We start from the raw sequence: 20,384 nt of genomic DNA, 5'->3' as shown, positions 1-20,384 counted from the left end.
TGGCATGGACACGCTACGTTTTGGGGGACGATGAGATTTTTTCAAAAAATATTTTCTTTCTAAGGCCATGTTTTTTTAAAAAAATGCTAACTTCCAAAGAGATATTTAGTTTATTTACTTAATTTGAATTATGTATTAACAGATTTTCAAATGAAGGAATTTATCCTCGAACTGTCATTATTTGTATTTAGAATGCAAGATTTGACTTCTTTTTACCTGTTTACCGCCAAATGAAGATAAATATGTCAAAAGGGACATTATTTATTCATCCCTTTTATCCCATTTATTGTCTTTGGAACTTAATTTGTATAGATATCAACGATTGTTCTCCCGATCCTTGTGAGAATGGAGGAATTTGCAGTGATGGAGTGAACACCTTTATTTGTGCCTGCAATCCTGGCTATACCGGGCCTACGTGTGGAACAGGTAAGATATAGAGTCAAAGCAGATTACACACCTACACTTTTTATATCAAACAATTGCTCCTTGTTCATCAAAACATTATAGATAAAGAGCAAACAAGGAAAAAGAAAGAAAGAAACATGCAGTCGTTAGTGAGGAAAACCTTGGAGTTTTTCTTGATTGACAGTCAACAGGAAAGAAAGTACAGACAAAAGATGCGAGGGTGTTTCACCTTTTGGTGCAGTAATGATATAAACTACACTCTTCATGATTTCGAGTAGACACATTGGAAATGGGAGTGCATGGTACTTTCAAGAGAAAAATTGATACAGTGATTACCACAACGATCTCTCATAATTATGATTTGTTTTAGGATATAATAAGACTGGTGTGATTCATCATGATTATAGCAATTGAACCTTTGGTGCTGAAGTTTCTTAAAGATCAGACTATCCCATCTCATTTCCGCCACCATTTTCGAATGCATTTCACGCCCAAATGAAAGAAATTTGTTTTAGTGACATTTTCTTAACTGGCATGGACACGCTACGTTTTGTGGGACGATGAGATTTTTTCAAAAAATATTTTCTTTCTAAGGCCATGTTTTTTTTTAAAAATGCTCACTTCCAAAGAGATATTTAGTTTATTTACTTAATTTGAATTATGTATCAACAGATTTTCAAATGAAGGAATTTATCCTCGAACTGCCATTATTTGTGTTTAGAATGCAAGATTTGACTTCTTTTTACCTGTTCACCGCCAAATGAAGATAAATATGTCAAAAGGGACATTATTTATTCATCCCTTTTATCCCATTTATTGTCTTTGGAACTCAATTTGCATAGATATCAACGATTGTTCTCCCAATCCTTGTGAGAATGGAGGAACTTGTAATTCATGATCATATCTTCATAATGGAAAATAATTTCTCACTCATATTTATCTTGTTCAAGGTCAATATCCGTCTATCTTGCATAGATCCATCATGATCATTGCTACACAGTTGAAACTTGACATATGTATAAACTATAAAGAGAGGAGCATTTCATAGGATAAGATGAAATCTTGAAATTGCGTTCTTTATTATAAAAAATAGAATACGTATGACCTAATTTGTCACGTGACAAATTCAATCTAGTTAGGTGAGACGTATGTAGTTTACGTATCACCTATTGATTTTGTCATGAGTTTTATTATTTATTCTGCCATGAATTTGTTCGCACCATATCTAAGGAATGAGGGGAGCCATTATTATGAAACATGCGATGATGATAGATATTAGTCTAACTTAGAACTGTGTGACTTTTCATAAAACCTCGTTCATATTTGAGGCGGTAAACCAAGGCGGTTCCATTTTATTATTTACTATATAAGTCTATGTATCTACCTATGTCCCTCCCTCCGTCCCCTCTCCTTGCGTCAACATGTCCGAAGCTATGTCTTTGGAGGCTCGTGAAAGAGGATGAATGGCGGACGTGCGATGCGCACGTGAAGGCGATGTATGGGGGTGGGGGCATGCGCGAGTGTGACGTTTTTAAAGAGTTCTCGAAGGTAGCGTAGTTTAGATAAACTAGCAAATAACAGGTAGATACATAGATTTATATAGTAAATAATAAAATCAGTTCTGATTTTTCTAACTTTTCAGAGAATCAAAGTCATCGTGGCGTCATACTGGCGCCATTTTGTGAAAATCAACTCATGGTCATATCTTCATAACGGAACGTCATTTCTCACTCATATTTATCAGTGACCACTAGTGACCACTGCTCCATCTTGCTGAAGCCAATTCATGAACTAGTAACAAAGAACAGTAGTACTATACTTACCCGCCCACTTAAAGACTCATCCATAAGAGAATTTTGCCAATGGATTGTTGATTATGGTTGAGACGATGTTTATACTGAGTTGTCAAGTAATGAAATTGTCAGTGTGTTCAATAGTTCATTACATAATGCTTACAGAGCAGTCAGGTAATATAAATCATCAAACAAATCTTCAAATTAATTCATGCAGCCATTTTTGGGGGTATTGGTCCGTTGTGCATTCAAACATGGAAAGTCGTTTTGCTCACGTTAATTTATCCCTCAAGATAGATGTGTGGGCAATAAGATTATAGGTACAAATATCATGTATTTCATTAAATAGAGGCATAATTAAAAGAACTGGTTTCGGTTTCCGTGGTTTCATGGTAAAGTGGTTCATTCACTTTACTCGTAATCCTAGGGTTGAGGGTTCGAAACCTAGTCTGGCATTAACGTCCTCTGGCAGGACACTTATCTCCAGCCAGGTGTAAATTGTTACCTGGCAATTACTGCGGTAGTTATTTCGGGGCCATCAGAAAGTACAGCATTGATGATGATGAGGCTTCCCTTGGTAATCAGGATTTAAGTTCTCATTTTTCACCTTTTTTAAGGGATCACACTGACTTGCTAAATTGTAATTATTATGCAAAATCATAATCGCCGATAAAAAAAATTCATGTATTTTGTATTGTATTTATTAAACTTCATTGATGTACATCAATATTCTTTTAATGAACATAATTATAATCACTTTACAATGTAATGTAACAATCAATATATAAAACATAATATAAAACATAATACAGCACTTTTCTAAATTAACTATAAGTCATGCAATACAAAATAGGTAAATGAGAACTAAACCAAATGCATAAGATTGTACACTTCTACTTTGTTATATCATATAGTATCTAAAAATTACCCCTCATTGCAATTATGTTTTTGGTGAACAAAGAAAAACTATCTATTACAACTTCATTGTCTAATCTCATTATAAATATGAATTTGTCTTGACTATCCAAATTACAAAAAAATTCTTCCAGATTACTAATTTTTTCAATAAAATCTACTTGTAAATCTGTATACTTGTCACATTTCATAATTATATGGAATTCATCTCACAGAATCGTAGATTCGGGGGAGTTTTTTTCATGAATCTTTCTTTTTTATTTTCACGTTCCACAGGAAGTTCTAGTGCTGCAGGTGAGAATATTTCATTTACGTACTTAATATTATGAAAAGTAAAGTACGCTGATGTTATAAGCTGAAAGACGAAGGAAAAATGTAATGTGACGTGATGTTAATAGGCCTTTTTCTTTGGGGGACCCTAAAGTCCAAAAACCAATGAATGAAAATTCAATAATTCTTCTCTGTCTAAACGTTCTAAGGGGAAATACCGGGGAGGGGGTTTAACAAAATGGGTCTTTCCTCTCCCCTTCTGACAATCAGCCAGTGAGAATGAACTGCATGTGAAGTGTTCAATGTATGTATATCAGCGGCGAATCCCTAGATTCCTGTTTAAAGGAATAGTTGAGTTTTGTTGCGGAGGGCGCTACACAAAATAATTTGTTTGTGATATAATGAAAAACTAAGTGTCAAATTTGAAAGAATATACAATTTATTTTACAAAATCATCTTTGTTTGATCAAAATCGGTAAATATAACCATTAAACTGGCACTGAATTTAAATTCACAACTTTTGGGGTCTAAAATTGCTTCAGAGCAATGTTAGGTTCTAAAAGTGCACTAGAAATGTCATAAATAAGAATAAGAGCAATAACCATGCACCTTAAAGGCATTTGCGGTCTTAAACAAGAACTCAACTATCATTTTAAGCAATAATATACACCGTAAATGAGAGGTTTAGAAGTTGTGGAATGTTTGCCAATGTGTTAACGGTGCAGTTACATTTCCACATAAAACATAGCCATAAAACCTCGTTTATATTTGAGGCGGTAAACCAAGGCGGTTCTATTTATTAAAAAAACATTGTTGACGTAAATGTAGGCTTAATATGCTTCATATTTCTATATGTTGTAACACCGTATTAAAGCTTTGTAGATGCTCATAGGATATTTGTTGCACGCACTTGTCATTTATTCATAAGTTATTAGTAAAAAAAACACGAAGTTTATGTTATCCAGCTAATAAAATATAGATACCAGTACGTTCCAGTACGTGACAATACGTTGAAAGATATTGTGTTTCGTGTTGTTACGTGTCGTAACGTGGTTATCGTTGTTACATGGTGAAACATTGTGTTACATGGCCTTACGTGACTTTAAGTGGCGATACCTGTTTTTACGTGGTGTTATGTGGCAAAACGTCGTCGTGGTACGTGGCATTATTGTAATAATAATAATAAATAATAATAATAGCCTAATAGTCCACTCCAAATTTTATTTAACCGAAACGGAAATTCTTTTTGCCAAATTGATCGTGAGCCCGGTAGCCACTGAGCAGCGCCAGATCGACGTTGCTCTATCCCTTATTGTTGAACGCCAAACAAGGTAGCAACAATTCCCATCTTTAAACGTCTTTTGGTATGACGCGGCCGGGGTTCGAACCCCAAATATTAACCAATTGTAATAACCATTGCAGAATCATTTCATTTCATATATTCAATGCAATTATCCCTTTCAGAGGTTCGACTTGCCGGATCAGGTAGCTCCGCCAATCAAGGTCGAGTTGAGGTGTATGCCAATGGGCAATGGGGAACAGTATGCGACGATCTTTGGGGGCAGAGAGACGCTGATGTAGTGTGCAGGCAGTTGGGCTTCCCTGGAGCTTCTAGCTACACGATACATGCCAACACTTTTGGCGCCGGCTCAGGACCCATCCACCTAGACGATATGAGATGTGTAGGCAACGAACGTTCAATCATGGATTGCCCGAAGAACGCAATCGGTTTCCACGATTGCCGTCACTCTGATGATGCTGGAGTGATATGTCGCGTTGGTCAGGGTAAATCAGCTAAATCTCTAAACAAACTCCGACTTTTGATCCTGCTTCGAAAATACTCTTCCGTGCTTGGTTTCGTAATCAGGGGAAAGGGGGGCGTACCCACTGTAGTTGTTCCACTGTTGTCACTCCTGTATGACAAATGCAGTACATGTTTTCGCCTGTTTAAAGAAATAGTTGAGTCCTGTTGCAGAGGGCGCTACAGAAAATAATTTGTTTGTGAGATAATGAAAAACTAAGTGTCAAATTTGAAAGAATATACAATTTAGCTTACAAAATCATCTTTGTTTGATCGAAATCGGTATATATAAACATTTAACTGGCACTAAATTGGTATGATCGTATTCAATCTGAATTCACACATTTTGGGGTCTAAAATTACCTTCATAGCAATTTTAGGTTTTAAAAGGGCCCTAGCAATGTCATAAATAGGAATAAGAGCAATAACCATGCACTTTAAAGGCATTTGCGGTCTTCAACAGGAACTGAACTATACTTTTTAAGCAATAATATACACCGAAAATGAGAGGGTGAGAAGTTGTGGAATGTTTGTCAATGTGTTAACGGTGCAGTTAAATTTCCACATAAAACATAGCCATAAAACCTCGTTCATATTTGAGGCGGTAAACCAAGGCGGTTCTATTTTATTATTTACTATATAAGTCTATGTATCTACCTATGTCCCTCCCTCCGTCCCCTCTCCTTGCGGGCAACATGTCCGAAGCTATGTCTTTGGAGGCTCGTGAAAGAGGATGAATGGCGGACGTGCGATGCTCACGTGAAGGCGATGTATGGGGGTGGGGGCATGCGCGAGTGTGACGTTTTTAAAGAGTTCTCGAAGGTAGCGTAGTTTAGATAAACTAGCAAATAACAGGTAGATACATAGATTTATATAGTAAATAATAAAATCAGTTCTGATTTTTCTGACTTTTGAGAGAATCAAAGTCATCGTGGCGTCATACTGGCGCCATTTTGTGAAAATCAACTCATGGTCATATCTTCATAACGGAGAGTCATTTCTCAATCAAATTTATCAGTGACCATCAGTGACCACTGCTCCATCTTGCTGAAGCCAATTCATGAACTAGTAACAAAGAACAGAAGTACTATACTAAATACTTACCCGCCCGCTAAAAGACTCATCCATAAGAGAATTTGGCCAATGGATTGTTGATTATGGTTGAGACGATGTTTATACTAAGTTGTCAAGTAATGGAATTGTCAATGTTTTCAATAGTTCATTACATAATGCTTACAGAGCATTCAGGTAATATAAATCATCAAACAAATCTACACATTAATTCATGCAGCCATTTGGGGGGGGGGTATTGGTTAACTGTGCATTCAAACATGGAAAGTCGTTTTGCTCACGTTAAGTAACCCCTCAAGATAGATGTGTGATCAATAAGATTATAGGTACAAATATCATGTATTTCATTAAATAGAGGCATAATTAAAAGAACTGGTTTTGGTTTCCGTGGTTTCATGGTAAAGTGGTTCATTCACTTTACTCGTAACCCTAGGGTTGAGGGTTCGAAACCAAGTCTGGCATTAACGTCCTCTGGCAGGACACTTATCTCCAGCCAGGTGTAAATTGTTACCTGGCAATTACTGCGGTAGTTATTTCGGGGCCATCAGAAAGTACAGCATTGATTATGATGAGGCTTCCCTTGGTAAACAGGATTAAATTTTTCATTTTTCACCTGTTTTAAGGGATCACACTGACTTGCTAAATTGTAAATATTACGCAAAATCATAATCACCGATAAAATGATTTTTTCATGAATCTTTCTTTTTTCAGTTTCACAATCCACAGAAATTTGTAGGGGTACAGGTGAGAATATTTTATTTTACGTACTTAATATTGTGAAAAGTATAGTACGCTGATGTTATAAGCTGAAAGACGAAGTAAAAAATTTAATGCGATGTGATGTTAATAGCCTTTTTCTTTGGGGGACCCTAAAGTCCAATAATCAATGAATGAACATTCAATAATCCTTCTCTGTCTAAACATTCTCAGGGGAAATACCGGGGAGGGGGTTGAACAAAATGGGTCTTTCCTCTCCTCTTCTGATAATCAGCCGGTGAAAATGAACTCCACGTGAAGTGTTCAATTTATATATATATCAGCGGCCAATCCCTAGATGACGGGGAGAGGGGGGCGTACCCACTGTAGTTGTTCCACTGTTGTCACTCCTGTATGACAAATGCAGTACATGCTTTCTCCTGTTTGAAGGAATAGTTGAGTTCTATTGCGGAGGGCGCTACATAAAATGATTTGTTTGTGAGATAATGAAAATATATATAGTGCCAAATTTGAAAGAATATACAATTTAAATTACAAAATCAACTTTGTTTGATCAAAATCGGTAAAAATAACCATTAAACTGGCACTGAATTGGTATGATCGTATTCAATCTAAATTCACAACTTTTGAGGGTCTAAAATTACCTTCATAGCAATTGTAGGTTCTAAAAGGGCACTAGAACTGTTATAAAAAAAGAATAAGAGCAATAACCATGCACCTTAACGGCATTTGCGGTCTTAAACAAGAACTCAACTATCCTTTTAAGCAAAAATATACACCGAAAATGAGAGGTTTAGAAGTTGTGGAATGTTTGTCAATGTGTTAACGGTACAGTTACATTTCCACATAAAAAATAGCCATAAAACCTCGTTTATATTTGAGGCGGTAAACCATGGCGTTTCTATTTATTAAAAAAACTATGATGGCATAAAGGTAGGCTTAATATGCTTCATATTTCTATATGTTGTGACACCGTATTATAGCTTTGTAGATGCTCATAGGAAATTTGTTGCACGCACTTGTCATTTATTCATACGTTATTAGTATAACAAAACACGAAGTTTATGTTATCTAGCTAATAAAATATAGATACCAGTACGTTCCAGTACGTGACAATACGTTGAAAGAAATTGTGTTACGTGTTGTTACGTGTCGTTACGTGGTTATCGTTGTTACATGGTGATACATTGTGTTACATGGCCTTACGTGACGTTAAGTGGCGATACCTGTTTTACGTGGTGTTTTGTGGCGATACGTGATCGTGGTACGTGGCATTATTATAAGCCCAATTATTAACCAATTGTAATGACCATTGCAGAATCATTTCATTTCATATATTCAATGCAATTATCCCTTTCAGAGGTGCGACTTGCCGGATCAGGTAACTCCGCCAATCAAGGTCGAGTTGAGGTGTATGCCAATGGGCAATGGGGAACAGTATGCGACGATCTTTGGGGGCTGGACGACGCGGATGTAGTGTGCAGGCAGTTGGGCTTCCCTGGGGCTTCTAGCTACACGATACATGCCATGATCTTCGGCGCCGGCTCAGGACCCATCCTCCTGGACGATATGAGATGTGTAGGCAACGAAACTTCAATCATGGACTGCCCAAAGAACGCAATCGGTGTCCACAATTGCCAGCACTCTGATGATGCTGGAGTGATATGTCACGTTAATCAGGGTAAATCAATGAATGGAAATTCAATAATCCTTCTCTGTCTAAACATTCTCAGGGGAAATACCGGGGAGGGGGTTGAACAAAATGGGTCTTTCCTCTTCTCCTCTGACAATCATCCAGTGAAAATGAACTCCACGTGAAGTGTTCAATTTATACATATATATCAGCGGCGAATCCCAAGACGACGGGGAGAGAGGGGGCGTACCCACTGTAGTTGTTCCACTGTTGTCACTCCTGAATGACAAATGCAGTACATGCTTTCTCCTGTTTAAAGGAATAGTTGAGTCCTGTTGTGGAGGGCGCTAAACAAAATAATCTGTTTGTGAGATAATGAAAAACTAAGTGTCAAATTTGAAAGAATATACAATTTAAAATACAAAATCAACTTTGTTTGATCAAAATCAGTAAATATAACCATTAACCTGGCACTAAATTGGTGTGATCGTATTTAATCTAAATTCCCACATTTCGGGGTCTAAAATTAACTTCATAGCGATTTAAGGTTCTAAAAGGGCACTAGAAATATCATAAATAAGAATAAAAGCAATAGCCATGCACATTAAAGGCATTTGCGGTCTTGAACAAGAACTCAACTATCCTTTTAAGCAAAACTATACACCGAAAATGAGAGGTTTAGAAGTTGTGGAATGTTTATCAATGTGTTAACGGTGCAGTTACATTTCCACATAAAAAATAGCCATAAAACCTCGTTCATATTCGAGGCGGTAAACCAAGGCGGTTTTATTCGTTTAAAAAAACAATGATGACGTAAACGTAGGCTTAATATGCTTCATATTTATATATGTTGTGACACCGTATTAAAGCTTTGTAGATGCTCATAGGACATTTGTTGCACGCACTTGTCATTTATTCATATGTTATTATAAAAAAAAAACACGAAGTTTATGTTATCCAGCTAATAAAATATAGATACCAGTACGTTCCAGTACGTGGCATTATTATAAGCCCAATTATTAACCAATTGTAATGACCATTGCAGAATCATTTCATTAATATATTCAATGCAATTATCCCTTGCAGAGGTGCGACTTGCCGGATCAGGTAGCTCCGCCAATCAAGGTCGAGTTGAGGTGTTTGCCAATGGTCAATGGGGAACAGTATGCGACGATCTTTGGGAGCAGAGGGAAGCTAACGTAGTGTGCAGGCAATTGGGCTTCCCTGGAGCTTCTGGCTTCACGAGAGGGGCCATGATTTTCGGCGAAGGCTCAGGACCCATCTTTCTGGACAATATGAAATGTGTAGGCGACGAAACTTCAATCATGGACTGCCCAAAGAACAGAATCGGTGCCCACAATTGCCAGCACTCTGATGATGCTGGAGTGATATGTCGCGTTGCTCAGGGTAAATCAGCTAAATCTCTAAACAGACTCCGACTTTTGCTCCTGCTCCGAAAAATACTTTTCCGTGCTTGGTTTCGTAATCAGGGCAGTAGCGATTATAATGGGGGGATTTAAGGGGGCTCAAATCCCCTGCCGCTATACAAATAAAAATAAATAAATACACATCTTCAAGCACTCGACCTCGCCCACCCCAAAACAAATCGATTATAACAAGCAAAGGACGTGCACACAATCAATGTAAGAGCCCATATAACACCAAGGCCTCACCCCGTCCCAAAAAAATAACATAACTCGATCTTCCAGAACCACGCCCAACTAGATATAGGATTCGAGTTAGGGTTTTATGAATAAGTTTAGACTCATAGGGTTAACTTTTTTGTTTTGTCCGGATTTGAAGTTAGAAATTTGGTTAGTGCAGGATATGGATCACGGAGCAATTGTCGCCTAGCATGGGTCCTTCAATGCGAACCTAATGAGCGATAGAAGAAGTGTGGTATATATATATATATATATATATATTATATCTCATAAAGATGTGTATATATTATTCTTTTTCAACACATTTTCCCATGGAAGTCTTCTCAACCCTGCGGTATCCTAAGGGATAGCAGCAAACTCATTCAAAGTTTGCTGATTTTACTAATAGTAACTTATGCTAAGGCAGTGGGTTATATGCATACGTAGAAATGTCGTGGTCTAGAGGATATCTCACCGAATCGTGGATCGCATGGTTCGCGGTTCGCCTCCTGTCGCGGCGCCAATGTCTTTTGGCCTGACATTAATCTCAATTTGTCACCTTCCACGCCTTAGGGCAGTTGGTTTAAAGCTACGGCGATGATAATACTTTGTATATAGGCGCCATGAACCTCCCTCGGAGAGGACTTAAAGCCGTCGGTCCCCGGGTTGCTTACTTACAAGCACACACATGCTTCCTTAGCAGTCAGATAGTACAAACCACCAAACAAACCTACAAATTAATTAATGCATCCATTTTTTGGCTATTGGTCCATTGTGCATTCAAACATGAAAAATTGTTTTGCTCACGTTAATTTATCCCTCAAGATATATGTGTGGGTAATAAGAATGAAGGTACAAATTTCATGTAATGCATATACTAGAGACATTATGGAAAGAACTGGTTTCGGTTTCCGTGGTTTCATGGTAAAGTGGTTCATTCACGTAACTCGTAATCCTAGGGTTGAGGGTTCGAAGCCTAGTCTGGCACTAACGTCCTCTGGCAGGACACTTATCTCCAGCCAGGTGTAAATTGGTACCTGGCAATTACTGGGGTAGTTACTTCGGGGCCATCAGAAAGTACAGCATTGATGATGATGATGAGGCTTCCCTTGGTAAGCAGGATTTAAGTTTTCATTTTTCACTTAGTATTTAAACATTTTTAAGGGATCACACCGACTTGCTAAATTGTAAATATGCAAAATTATAATCACCGATAAAATTAATTTTTCATAAATCTTTTTGTTTTCTTCTTCATTTTCACATTCCACAGGGAGTTCTTGTGGTGCAGGTGAGAATATTTTATTTTACGTACTTAATATTATAAAAAGTAAAAGACGCTCACGTTATTTGCTGAAAGACGAAGAAAATAATGTAATGCGATGTGATGTTAATAGCCTTTTTCTTTGAGGGACTCTCAAGTCCAAAAACCAATTAATGAAAATTCAATAATCCTTTTCTGTCCATATATTCTTAGGGGAAATAACAGGTAGGGTGTTGAACAAAATGGGTCTTTCTTTTCCTCTTCTGACAATCAGCCAGTGAGAATGAACTTCACATGAAGTGTTCAATTTAAATATATCAGCGGCGAATCTGGGGTTCTCTGGCAGGGGGAGTGGTGGGCACAAGCTCTAAAATTCAGTTGCTCGTCTTTTCCCGTTCATCATTTTCCCTTTCGCTCTTTTCTTATCCGATTTTTTGTTCATCCCTTCCACTGTTGTCACTCCTGTATGACAAATGCAGTACATTCTTTCTCCTGTTTAAAGGAATAGTTAAGTTTTGTTGAAGAGGGCGCTACACACAAAAAAATTGTTGACGAGGGCGCTACACAAAATAATTTGTTTGTGATATAATGAAAAAATAAGTGTCAAAATGGAAAGAATATACATTTTAAATTACGAAATCATCTTTGTTTGATCAAAATCGGTAAAAATAACCATTTCTGATATTTGTGGTACCCAACAAACATTCGGTAATTTTGAACCAGCCGTTGAAAAACGAGATAGCGCCTTATACGTTTTATTCCAACAGCCAATGCCAACATTGGCTTTTTGTTGGCTTTTTCGTGTTGGTTATAAAACGCATACCCAGCCGGCCCGTGTATTGTTATTATTAATTAATTAACTAATTAATTGTCACCGCATTTTTTGTTAAGTGGAGCTGAATTGGTATGATTGTATTTAATCTAAATTCACACATTTTGGGGTCTAAAATTACCTGCATAGCAATGTTTAGGTTCTAAAAGGGCACTAGAAATGTCATAAATAAGAATAAGAGCAATAACTATACACCGAAAATGAGAGGTTTTGAAGTTGTGGAATGTTTATCAATGTGTTAACGGTGTAGTTACATTTCCACATAAAACATAGCCATAAAACCTCGTTCATATTTGAGGCGGTAAACCAAGGCGGTTTTATTTATTTAAAAAAAAAACAATGATGACGTAAATGTAGGCTTAATATGCTTCATATTTCTATATACTGTAACACAAAGCTTTATGGATGCTCATAGGACATTTGTTGCACGCACTTGTCATTTATTCATACGGTATTAGTATAAGAAACACGAAGTTCATGTTATCCAGCTAATAAAATAATGATACCAGTACGTGACAATACGTTGAAAGAACGTATGTTACGTGTTGTTACGTGTCGTTAAGTGGCTATACCTGGTTTTACGTGGTGTTATGTGGCGATACGTCGTCGTGGTACGTGGCATTATTATTAAGCCCAATTATTAACCATTTTTAATGACCATTGAAGAAATATTTCTTTTCATATATTCAATGCAAATATCCCTTTTAGAGATGCGACTTGCCGGAACAGGTAGCTCCGCCAATCAAGGTCGAGTCGAGGTATATTTAAATGGGCAATGGGGAACAGTATGCTCCGATCTTTGGGGGCTGGACGACGCGGATGTAGTGTGCAGGCAGTTGGGCTTTCCTGGAGCTTCTGGCTTCACGATGCGGGCCCGGACTTTTGGTGAAGGCTCAGGACCCATCTTTCTGGACAATGTAAGATGTGTAGGCGACGAAACTTCAATCAACGACTGCGTGAAGAACGCAATCGGTTTCCACAATTGCCTTCACTCTGATGATGCTGGAGTCATATGTCAATTAGGTAAATCACGTAAATGTCCAAACAAAATCTGTCTTGTACTCCTGCTCCGATACCTATTCTTCCATGATTGGTTTCGTCATCACAGCAGCAGCGATTATAATGGGGGGGGGGGGTTAAAGGCGGCTCAAATCACCTGCTTCTAAACAAATACAAATAAATAATTACAAATCTTTAAGCACTCGACCTCGCCCACCCCAAAACAAATCGGTTTAAATAAATTCAATCAAAGGGCATGCAGACAGTCAATGTTAGAGACCCTAAAGGCCACAAAGGCCTGACTTCATCCAAAAAATGAACAGAATGAAATCTTCTAGAACCGCGACCAGCTAGATATAGGATTAACTTAGGGCGTGCGATAGGGTTGTATGGATAAGCTTAGACTTATAGGGTTAACTTTTTATGTTTGGTCCTGATACGAAGTTAGAAATCCGGTTAGTGCAGTATATGGACCATGGAAAAATTGTTGCCGAAAATGGGTCGTACAATCAACCCACCTTATGAACGATGGGAGTAGTGTGGTCCGATGTATATCTATCTATCTATCTAAGTATCTTCTCCCGGTTCGGACGTTGATTGCAACATCTCTCCATTTCACTCTATCTTCTGCCATTCTGGTGGACTCTTGCAGTTTTAGTCCACTCCAGTTCTTGACATTCTCTTCCCAGTCGATTCTGGGTCTCCCTCTAGGTCGACTTCCTTCCACTCTTCCTTCTAATTAATCCTACTACTGCCATGTGCAATATCTCTTTGTTGGTTTTCCTTCGTTTCCAGGATATTTTCATCATTCTTCTGTAGATCCACATTTCAAAAGATGTTATTCTATTTTCCATGGCCTTGTCTATTGTCCATGTTTCTGATCCATACAATAGGAAAGACCATACATAACAATTCTAGTCTCAACTAGTCTCAACCTAAGCGCAAATGTGACCTTTCTATTTGTGAATAATCCATTCATTGCCAGAAATGTATTCCTGGCAATTTCTATTCTTCTTTTTATTTCTGCTTCGCATCTGGCATCATCTGTGATATTTTGTCCTAAGTAGATGTAATTACTGACTTGCTCAATGATATGTCCATCGAGTTTCAAACATATTCTAGGCTTATTCTCTGTTCTACTAAAAATCATTGACTTAGTTTTATTGACATTCATGCTTCGACCAAACTCTTCACTTTTGACTTTTTCAATATCCAATACATGTTGTAAATCTGCTTCATTCTCTGCGCAAAGTACAGTGTCATCAGCATAACGTAAATTATTAATATTTACACCCCAACACAACACCTTTCATAACTGTATATGTATGTATATTCAGTATATATTTGTATATATTATTCTTGTTCAACACATTTCCCCATTGTAGTCATCATCACTCTGCGGTATCGTACGGGACAGCAGTAAACTCTTTTTGCTTTTACTAGTATTTACTCGTGCTAAGGCATAAAGGTTTATACATAGGTAGAAATGTCACGGTCTAGAGGATATCTCGTGGATCGCATGGTTCGCGGTTCGAGTCCTCTCGCGGCGCTAATGTCTTTTGGCCTGACATTAATGTAAATTTGCCACCTTCCACCCAGGAGTAGTAAAAGGGTACCTTATGGGGAATTATTTCCTGAATGCTGTGAACGTCTTGGGGCAGTTGGTATAAAGCTTGGGTGATGACAACACCCAACAACCCGACCCGAATCGAATACTAGTCGGAACGAAATAAGCCGCAATGCACGAACTGATCATTCGACCAAATTGGTCGCCCCTCCCGAACAAATAAATGCAAAGATTAATGCACTCAATCAAAAATGATTAAGACTTTTCGCCATTGTAGCTACTTATTATTCAACAAATACTTTAAAAATACAGCCGTTATATATTTTTTCTGATAGCTGCCTTTCATGAAAACAAAAGTATTATGAATTATAAAGCATATTTTAACTAACACAATTGACAACTATGTTTTCGGATGAATATTCGAAATACATTCGTATTTGTGTTTTTTGGCAATATTTCAATAATATCTTTTTTTTTTTTTTTTTTTTTTTTAAACGATCATGTGATTTTAAATTCAATTGTAGTAGTATTTTCATTGTCATTCAGAGCTGAGATTACCTGGTTAGACATTTAATAAATATATGTATAAGTGCAATTATTGATAAAGGGTATGTAGAGTTTAATGATTTAAAAAAAAGACTGAGGTAAAACAAAAAATGATTATCCAATTACTATTGACGGAAAGTACATGTGTAGTTCTCATGCAGACCCCGGCGTTATGCATATTCAATGAAAGAATAGTATCTTTGTTTTAAATACAATTAATGCAACAAGAATGAATTGAAAATGTTTTGTTTTGTATCTCCCCTTTACCGTAAATATTGTATCAGCTGACAGGAGCATGGAGGATGTGGAGTAATATCAGAAAAAAGAATAACAGGTAAGGATCATCTTCAAAGACAGATAAGAATGGATTTTAAAATGATTTATTGCTTTCAACTACATGTAGTAAATGCACCATGTGTGCGTACATATATACATACACAGTACGTATCGAAAACGTGTTCCCAACTTTGGTAGCTTCTAACTAAAAAGTTGTAACCTATGTGACTTTAAATCATATTTAATGGTAAAGGGTAATTAATACCAAGTATAATGACACCATATTCATAAGTGTGGTGCCACGGATGACTGAGCAACAGGCTTTTTAAAAAGTATTGTCAAAATCCTCTTGTACAAAGTTTGGGCTGAAGCAATTAATGTGGGTCAAAAGCCATTATGTGTCTGTTATCTCATTTCAAAACAATTGCTCACTTTATTTGCATTGATAGTCACTGACTATAAAGCAGTTGCAAAGAAAAGGTGTTTATACCAACTCAAATTGAAGCAAATGCCTATTACAAGCTAAATTTATGATAGTTACTGCACTATGATGATTACAATCTTGACTTCATTTGCATCCCTTGTTTAACACTAATAAGGCCGGGGGCCATTATGCCCCCCCCCCCCCTCCACGATTTTTCCGATTGTTCGGGAACGCATATGGATGGCGTCCCGCTGGCTGACTTTCTTTTCCTCGAGTTTTTCGCATCTTTAAAAAAAAAAACGGACCTACAGTTACAAGGTCAAGTGACCTTTCGTCTTTGCATGTCAGCCCGAAAATCGCTCATTTTTGTGATTTGTGTACAAAACATATGGAAATGTCATCGGTTATTAGGTCTTGTTTAAAGTTTAGGTGGTTGTTTTGGAAGTCAAAATAGTTGAATTGTAATAAGAAATGAAATAAAACAACAAAAACAATAAAATACATAAGTTAAAAAAACATTGAAATACATAAGAAATTATCAAAACAAGAGAAAACATAAGGAATAAGCTTCGCTCCATAGTTTTTCATATATTTCACCCCTAGCGATTTTGTGCGCCCCCCCCCCCCGGTAAGAAATTCCTGGATCCACCACTGTAGTAGTAGTAGTACAAGTGTGATCTCCCGAGCGGTCGTGTATAACATATCACCCTATGAACATGGTGAACTATTCCCAACCCTCACCCATTTTTAAGCGACTCTTTAACCTTTGCATTCGATGCCATCGAAGAAGTATATGAAGAAGATAAATACTGTCACAAAGCTGTGATCTTTTGCTATTGTTGGTACTGCCACTAAGACTTTGTTAACCTTGCAAACGGAAGACCAACTCATACAGATGAGTGTTACAAAAGAACTTATAAATGAATTACAAACATATGAATCTTAAACCCAATATTAATACAACTCAATGATGAAAGTCAATCCTAAGCTTTGTCTTTAATGTGGGTATCTCTTGCTTCTTGAGTATCCTGACAATGACTTAATTGTCTGTCTGACGTCAACCCATGTCCCTGGATAGACCTGGACCATTGGTTCCATCCTATCCCTCAGTTCCACTTACAGTACAGCTGCATAGATCCTAAACGCTAACTTCTTCTTGGTGTTTACATATTTACACTGATTCCGATTTGTCCAACGTGGAATCGCAAGTACTATCAGGTTATCCTCTAGCAGGTCAGAGAAGATGATAAATAGACAAAATGAATGATTGATTGCAGCATTTTGAATTTGACCGTTTTGTTAATAACTTGGTCACATTTTACAAGTCATGTTAGTAATCCATTAATTTCTTCATATGGTTATGTGTCATACTCGACTGCTTGTGAGTTCGCGGAGTGAGCTTGGACAGTGTGAAAGACCCTACAGAGATGTAGAAGCGCGACCGCTCAGTGTGATTTGCTCACGCTGAGAGCAGGAGTATCATCATCATCATAATCATCATCATCATTATCATCGTGTTTTATTTTCTTACAAACAGGTGGCCGCTGAAGAACGATCCAATGCCAAAAAGGATGCTGACTTGAAGTAGAAAAATGTCCTCCTGGCTCTATCTGATTTCCTGGCAAAACTAGAGGACAAATAGATGATATAAGACAGCGGACACACTGAACTTGGGGCGGACTGGGAGCTAAGATATATAGAGGCTTTTTTCTGCACGTTCGCTCAGCCGTTTATTCATTCACGGTTGGGTGATGTCACTTCATATTAATAGGTGTGACGCGTGATCGTTACAGCGGATTCGAAAAGGACCCTATTTTGTGCATACTTTCAAGAACATTTTCCCCACAAATAAAGAAAACATGATCCCTTTTGCACAAGAGCAGGTACAAAGATTAGGCTCTAGATAAAATCCATATGTTTAGCTTTAATATCGAGTACACAAACACAAAGAGTAGCCCCCTTTAGCCTGTTTTCGAGAAGAAAAAATAAATATACGCGTTCACATGTTTGTGATTAAATATCACCCCTTAAAGAGAAGGTTGAGTTCTGGGAAGAGGTGAAAAATAATTTGTGAGCATTACTAATTCTTATTATGCAAGTGTGGAAGAACATCAGTTAAGACATGTTCCCTGAAAAGCATGGCTCTTCAAATGCCTTCATATTCTAAATATGCATGTAACATCGTAAAAATCGGGGGCCGGCTTTTTACGCCACGTGTTCGTGTAGTCCCATATACATCTTTCTGTGCAAGTGTTTGTAACTTTACCAAGACTTGACCAAATTTTTTTATCATTTTGATGACTCCAGAACCTTGCAATACACACAAATTCTTATATGCTAGATGATCAACCTTTTCTGGTCGGTTCCACACTGTTTCTTTCACAATGCAATCGCATGACCAGAACTCAACTTCATCTTTAACATCAAATGTCATGCTCTTAAAAAAAGAAATCCCTCTTTTCAAATCCGCAAACATTCCCGCCGACTACCCATTTAACGCGAAATTTCGAACTATCATGTGCCACACACGATGTCAATAAGAAGTGATACCAACGCGTAATGACTTAAAGGTAAAGACCAGTATTGGAAACGCCCCAATTTCAAAAAATGAAATGGAAGCTCTCATTACCAATCATGTGAAAGAATATGTTTTGACTAATACATGATGATAAAAAATTTGCCGGGAAACCGCCTACTAATTCATATATTTGGTAAATTTGTTTCTCTCATGGTCCGTGAGAGATATAGTGGAGTCCCATATACACCTTTCTGTGTATAGTGCTTGTAACTTTACGAAGAATGGGCCAAATTTCTTATCATTTTGATGATTCCAGAACCTTGCAGATGCTAGATGCTAGATGATCAACATTTTCTGATCGATTTCACAACGTTTCTTTCACAATGCAATCGCATAACCATAACTGGTCTTTACCTTTAACACATTTTGATAAAAGTTGGATTCCAGGGCCGTCCCCTAGTCTATACCCCCCAAAATGACGGATTGCCTACATTTTACTAACCCTAGGTTTCTAACCACTGTGCTAACTACTTTACCTTAAAGGGATAGTTGAGTTTCGTTGCAGAGGGTGCTATACAATTTTTTTTTTGAGATAATGCAAAACTGAGTGTCAAATTTGAAAGAACATACAATTTAAATGACGAAATCATTTTTGTTTGATCAAAATCGGTTCAGACACGGCTGAAATATCCATAAATATAACGATTTCTAATACTTGTGTACCACCACCAATATTAGATAATTTGAAAAAGTCCTTGAAAAAACGAAATAGCGCCTTTTACGTCCTATTTCAGCCAATGCCGATGTTTGCTTTTTTGTTGGCATTTTCGTGTTGGTGATATTACGCACAACCAGCCGGTCTATGTATTGTTATTTTTAATTAAATAATTAATTAACGGTCACCGTATTTGTTTTAACGTGGAGCTGAATTGGTATGATCGTCTGGCTAAATTTCACACTTTTGGGGTCTAAAATTACCTTCATAGCAATTTTAGGTTCTAAAAGGGCACTAGAAATGTCATAGATAAGAATAAAAGCAATAACCGAGTACTATGAAGGCATTTGCGATCTGAAAAAAAGAACTCAACTATCTCTTTAATTCTTTTGAAGAGAAATCATCTTCATAAGCTCAGTAATAACGCGCAGCAATATTTGTTATTTTTGCTATGGTTTACCAAGTCATATCTGAACGAGAGAGTGAGAAAGAAAAGATCAACGATTCAGGATTCTCAATCCATCTGGGAGGGGGGCACATGTTTCAAAAAGTGCTAACAAGCTCCCCAAAAGCTCCCCCGAATATTTCTAGTTCTCTCTCTCTCCCTCTTTCTTTCTCCATTTCTTTTCTTTTTTTAACATTTATCTTAAATACAATTTAATAAACACTGTTTAATAAAGGCGATATTTTTGCTATATAGATGATATCTTTCTTTACTTTGTATTTGTAATAATAATAATAATAATACATTATATTTCTATAGCGCTTATTACAATGTTTCTAAGCGCTTTACAAAGTTGTACTTAGATAATAATAATAATAATATATTCAATAACTTTAATTAATATATACTAATTAATCTACAATTAATTCAAAATACATACAGGGTTATTTCAAACGGTCATGCTTATGTAACTTTGCAAACCTTCCTATTCTGTATTTACGTACTCTTTCATTAAAACATGATATATTCATTGCATTAAGAACAATTAGTTGGT

The 20,384-nt window shown here is 37.0% G+C and overlaps 1 protein-coding gene across 50 annotated transcripts in view; it reads left to right on the top strand.

Annotated features, from left to right (window-relative positions):
- LOC579853 overlaps positions 1-18,062 on the top strand; it is a 194,299-nt gene extending 176,237 nt beyond the window's left edge. For 48 of the 50 annotated variants that reach the window (XM_030988688.1, XM_030988699.1, XM_030988701.1 and 45 more), the window contains 10 exons: positions 313-426; positions 3,390-3,407; positions 4,848-5,168; positions 6,967-6,999; positions 8,333-8,653; positions 9,692-10,012; positions 11,519-11,536; positions 13,050-13,364; positions 15,738-15,787; positions 17,691-18,062. In XM_030988688.1, the coding sequence (XP_030844548.1) occupies positions 313-426; positions 3,390-3,407; positions 4,848-5,168; positions 6,967-6,999; positions 8,333-8,653; positions 9,692-10,012; positions 11,519-11,536; positions 13,050-13,364; positions 15,738-15,766 (1,490 nt within the window). In that variant the 3' untranslated portion in view covers positions 15,767-15,787; positions 17,691-18,062. The remainder of the gene's footprint in view (positions 1-312; positions 427-3,389; positions 3,408-4,847; positions 5,169-6,966; positions 7,000-8,332; positions 8,654-9,691; positions 10,013-11,518; positions 11,537-13,049; positions 13,365-15,737; positions 15,788-17,690) is intronic. The other 2 variants (XM_030988683.1, XM_030988736.1) reach the window with 2 other exon arrangements.
- The last annotated feature ends 2,322 nt before the right edge of the window (positions 18,063-20,384 follow it).

The sequence above is a fragment of the Strongylocentrotus purpuratus genome, unplaced genomic scaffold (genome assembly GCF_000002235.5).
Source record: "Strongylocentrotus purpuratus isolate Spur 01 unplaced genomic scaffold, Spur_5.0 spur5_scaffold_17, whole genome shotgun sequence".
Taxonomy (NCBI): Eukaryota; Metazoa; Echinodermata; class Echinoidea; order Camarodonta; family Strongylocentrotidae; genus Strongylocentrotus; species Strongylocentrotus purpuratus.
Note: the sequence above shows the minus strand (reverse complement) of the source record. Positions and strands in the feature narration are given on the sequence as shown.